This window comes from Lucilia sericata, unplaced genomic scaffold (genome assembly GCF_015586225.1).
Source record: "Lucilia sericata isolate MDLA Ls3-8-SP2 unplaced genomic scaffold, ASM1558622v1 Contig000218F_arrow, whole genome shotgun sequence".
In the NCBI taxonomy this organism is placed as follows: Eukaryota; Metazoa; Arthropoda; class Insecta; order Diptera; family Calliphoridae; genus Lucilia; species Lucilia sericata.
In genome coordinates this window covers 491,696-496,935 of record NW_023994246.1, presented here as the reverse complement: position 1 = coordinate 496,935, position 5,240 = coordinate 491,696, and the positions used below count along the sequence as shown (strand labels likewise).

The following is a 5,240-nucleotide window of genomic DNA, read 5'->3' as shown; positions in this document are numbered from 1 at the left end:
GAGGATCGATCCATAACTGACTCCACCCCCTATTTAAGGACCCCTTTAGAAACTGACTATAACTCTTATTACTGATTTAAAAATACGAATAAAGCGATGAAATTCGACAAAAATCTATGTACAAAAATTTTTGTCAGTATCGGTCCATGATTGACCCTATTGTCCATAAAAGGTTCCCTTCAGGAAATAACTTTTAACTTTAAAGAGTAATTTTTAAACCAACCGAAATCTGTCTCATAAATTTCTATAAGGATCGATTCATATTTCACTCTACCTCTATATAACCCCTCCCACAGAAAACCAGTTTATGGTTATAAATATGAGACAAAAATTATTGTTTTTAAAAATGTATAATTTTAATTCGGAAGACCTCGGTTCATAAGTGACTTAAGTCCTCATTAAAAGCTCTATTCCAAATATCACTCTGATGTGCATATTAATATCGATTCAATATAAAGCTAATAAATGACAATAACAAACGATTCCTTCCCGTTATATGATTTGATGGTGAGTATATAAGATTCGGCATAGCCGAATATAACACTCTTATTTCTTAAAATTAAATTGAAAAAACGCTATAATTGAACTTTTGATTTTTGTATTTTTTATTAAAATATATAACTTTTCTGTATTTAAAAAAATATATTTATGTATTTTTTTCATTAGCACACACACTTAGTTTTTATTTTAAAAATATTACAAAAATATTTAGAGACATTTATGTAACAGTATTTAGGAAAAGTTATTTTAAACTTATAAAAAAACAAAAAATAATAAAAGGAAAATTAAACCTGAAAAAGAATTGTTGCAACAATTTTTCGATATCACAAGATCAAGAAAGTTTCTAGAGAAGGAAATGAAAATATTCTAAAAAGAGGATGATTTAGGGAACAGGATATGAAAGTGGCAAATGGATAGAGAAATAAAGAGCAAGTTAGAAGTTTATTAATAGATCGCGATCATGTTATTTTACTTAAAACGGAAATGCAAGAGATATAAAACGGCAGTGTTGGTTAAGAGAGGAAATCGTGAGAGAAAGTGATGGAGTACGAGAGGAAGGGAATTGCAATTAGTTATAAAAAAGTCTCTTATTTTTATAAAACAAAGTTTAGGAGGGGAAATTTTAAATTAAATTTACAAAAAACATTAAACTTTAAATTAAACTCAATCTATCACTCTCATCTAACAACTACAACTTAACGTACTTTATTAAAGCTGTAGGTGAAACCATCGGGAGTGCGATTCAGAGAGAGTTTACCGGGTGGTGAGAAACGGTGAGGATTGGGTGTGGTGTACTGGGGCTGAGGATTATATTGAGGCTGTGGATTATATTGTGGTGCTGGAGCTGGATTGTATTGGGGAGCAGGTGGATTGTAAGCGGGTGCGGGTGGTTGGTAGGCAGGTTGTGGTGGTGGAGCACGATATTGGGGTTGTTGGTATGATTGACTGTTTTGACCGAAATTGGGATCATTATAGCGGGGATCATAAGAGCCATCATCGCCGTAGTCATTGCTGCGATAAGAGGGACCAGGAGCAGGTTGGGGTTGATATTGAGGTTGAGGAGCATAGCCAGGCTGGGGAACAGGTTGTGGTGGTGCTGGAGGAGCCACGGGTAAATGATCACCAGAAGCTTGGAATCTAAAAAGAACGAAACAATTTGTTACTAATAACAAAAACAACTTTAATTAAATTAGTAATCTAAGAGACTTGTGCTGTAATTATTAATTTAAATTTTATGGTCATACACCACTTGACGCTTTAATTTTTTGCCTCTCATTTTCTATAAAGCAAATCAACAAATGCCTTAAAAAATTAATGCATTACAACAAATACTATAATTTTATTATAATGCCATTTAGTGGTTCAGTTACTTGGCATACAAAAAAAAATGAACAACAATCATGTTGCCATAATATTTGTTCGTGTTGCTACTAGCACAAATTTTTACTGTTGAAATCTTGTTTAGTTTAACACCCAATTGTTTTCGTAAGTTTTATCAAATTAATTAAAATATTACTATAGAATAGTTATAATTTACCCATTTTTGCCAGCTGTATAAGAAATGGTACGTCTTTGACCAGTAGGATCTACATAACTGTAACTTCCATGACGAGTACCATCTGAATCAGTTTCTTCTTTAAAATTAATGCCATCTTCTTGTGTGTAGGCAGCACCAAATTTACCATCGCCCGATAGGTAACGCTGTTCACTGATAATGGCAGCAGTTTTGGGATCTTGATGATAGCCCTGGCTAGCAGCGACAGCAATGAGAGTGGTTAGTAAGACCTGAAAATGAAAAAAATATAAATTTTATTTCAAATTAAATATAAACGATGTTTTACAGGGTGAAACTCGGAATGGAATTTTGTAATATGTAAGTATATCAATATAGACTCACAAATTTGAATATATTTTGGGCATTAAGACGATCCTGATATATGTACCTGTCCCTGGGTCTGTTCGTCAAAGAAACTGGGGATACTAAATGTTTCCCATTAATAATGGGTTGTCTAGAAAATGGGTCATTGTGAAATAAAATATCCAAAATAATATTAATTTTTTTCCGAAATGTCAAGTCTGGATATAATTGCTCCTAACTTTAGAAGATGTTAAAGTTTGGATTCCCTGTCTAGTGTCTGGATTTAAATGTTGTCCGTGCAAAATATGATGATTCTACCTCTAATGATTTGCCAGATATACGAGTTTTTGTATTTAATTCATATGGGAGGTGCCACGCCCCTTATTGCTAATTCGGCAATTTATTACCCAATTATTATTTAAGAAGAGTAAACGATTTATTGACAGTACAATAATTTTCTTTATAAGTATACGAGGCGTATACATCGATCCTTATGAAATTAGGTAGACAGATTACTCTACTTGTTCTTTTAAGTCAGTTCTGATTGTTAAAGTAGAGAGTATTTGGTTTCCTTAAAAAAGTGACTTGGACATATGGATTTAAATATTGCCCGTGCAAAGTATCAAGATTCTACCTCTAATGATTTGACTGATATAGATGTTTTTGTATTTAATTCATATTGGAAGTGGCAATAGGGGGCATATTCGGGATGTCAAAGTTGTTTGTGCAAAATTTGAGGATTCTAGTGCAATAGTTTCCTACATATACGATTTTCGTTTTAGTGTGGGGGTTTTAAGCTTTAAAAAGCTTCATTACGTCCATGAACACTATGACACTGTTTGTTATGTCATAACGAGCATGGACATTTTGATATTATTAAAGACGGTTAATATTTTGACGTCAAATTGATTGCAATCAGTTAACAATTGTTTATTCATTATCAAAACATGTTCATATTTTAAAGCTGAATAGTTTGAAAAAGTGCTCGGAAAACCCGAGAGATTTTAGAACAAGAAGTATTTCACAGATCCTGGGTCTTTACGTGATACGACTGATTGCCCCAAATTTGATCTAAAAATCGTAACAAATTCGTAGAGCATTCTTAGCTGAATAACTATAAAAAAGTTAAGGTGACATACTACATATGTAGTATGGTTTACAACCCGAAAATATACAAATGTTGGTCTAGTGGAATTATTATTACGTGATAAAATTGTTAATTTTTGGAAATAAATAAATAAATAACTTCTTAATTATTTTTAATTTAAAGAGTGTTTAATTGTCTTTATTCTTTCTTTAACAATTTCTTGTAACAGTTTTTTATTTTTTAACTAATTTATTTTAAAACATGTTAGTTTAATTGCATCAATTAAGTTTTTAATTGGTATTTAATAACCTTCTTTAATAAAATTCCATTGAATTGAAAATATTTCGGCAAAAGCAGTTGTAACTTGACAATTATTTTTGAAACAAAGAATTTAATTTGGTTTTTAGAATAGTTAGTTAATTAACATATTGTTGAATGCAATATTTTTTTAATTGATTTTAATTAAGAAGTTAATTCATTTCATTTTATTTTGTGTCTTATTGATGAAATAGTTTTTAATGGCAGTAAAAAGTATTAATTTTAAAATTTTTCCGATTGTAATTCTGAGTATTTCTGAGATTTTGGTGAGTGTTGGAAATTTCGACCATTTTTTTATTAAAAATAATTTGTCTGTTATTTTCATTCCTAAAAGGAAAAAGGACACACTATTTTATAACATTTATTAGTTGTAGTCATGCAGATATATTTTAATAGTCAATTTAAGTTTGGATTTCCTCTCTATTAACACAAATCTTCTCTCACAAATATCGTAAAGAATCAAAGTTCTGTTGGAACCATAAAAAAAGTACATAATTTGATGACATCACTCTAAGTTTATGTTGGTATTATTGACACTGATTAAAATAAAATTTTATTATGTACCAAGTTCTAAAATATTGTTCTTAAAAGTATTAAGACAATAAATTATTATTAAACACATTATTATTAAAATTTTACATCCTGATGTTTTCAAAAAAAAATGTTCCAAGGTTGTAATTAAAAAAATTATCTAAGTTTTTAAATCAGTTCTAGTTGTCAATCATTGAAAGTTGTTTTTTTTTTGTATTTCTTCATGTTATTATAAATCACTTTGTTCATTGTTCTTAATGGTAAAGTTTCATAGAAACATTTTAAAATAAAAAAAATTGAAATACACTTGTTATAGACACTCACAAAACGAAACATTTTTTTAAAATGATTTTTAAGATAAATCCTTTAGTTAAGCGACACTGTAAACTGCTACGATTTCCAGTAAAACGATCGATGCCTTTACGTTAAAGTCCGTTAATTAAAGGAAGTTGGCTGTTAGGCGGCCAACGGAAAGTGTTTGAAAAAACTTTTGAATTAAGGGTGGAGTGTGGCTGTTAAACCGACGGCGACAAACTATTTGAATAAACTGCCTTCCGCCATGACATGTTGTAGACTTTTATAGCTGACGTACTGTAAGACAACAACAGCAACAATAGCAACAAAACCTTGGTCAAATAAAGACAAGAGAACAACAGCAGCAACAGCAGCACTAGCAACAATAACTTAAACACCAACAACAAAAACTTTAAGATAGACAAATAGTCAATCAGACGATAAATTTTGTGGTGTGGTGCTGTTGTTAATGCTGGAGGAGCTGGCTGACTGGTAAGTAAGAATGAAAATACAAAAATTACAACAAAAACAACTCTAACAATATGAGAAATAAGTAAAATAAGTTATAAGAAGTAAGCTAAAGAAAAAAAAAATTATAAACAATTCGTAATAACAAGTCAAGTTACTTAAATAGTTGTACTTGTAGTACAA

General features: G+C 30.4%; 1 protein-coding gene across 1 annotated transcript; it reads right to left on the bottom strand.

Annotated features, from left to right (window-relative positions):
- Window positions 1–581: 581 nt before the first annotated feature.
- Window positions 582–4,874, bottom strand: LOC119602284 (DNA-directed RNA polymerase II subunit RPB1). The gene is made up of 3 exons (XM_037953716.1): window positions 4,620–4,874; window positions 2,039–2,286; window positions 582–1,638 (listed from the first exon to the last, which is right to left on the bottom strand). The coding sequence occupies exons 1-3, from the start codon at window positions 4,629–4,631 to the stop codon at window positions 1,197–1,199; spliced, it is 702 nt and encodes a 233-aa protein (XP_037809644.1). The 5' UTR covers window positions 4,632–4,874; the 3' UTR covers window positions 582–1,196.
- Between the last annotated feature and the right edge of the window lie 366 nt (window positions 4,875–5,240).

What these genes read in the sequence shown, in the direction of transcription:
- LOC119602284 (XM_037953716.1), bottom strand. An exon ending in TATACAGCTGGCAAAAATGG is followed by an intron (nt 1,639 to 2,038) that starts GTAAATTATAAC and finishes CGTTCTTTTTAG; the next exon opens with ATTCCAAGCTTCTGGTGATC.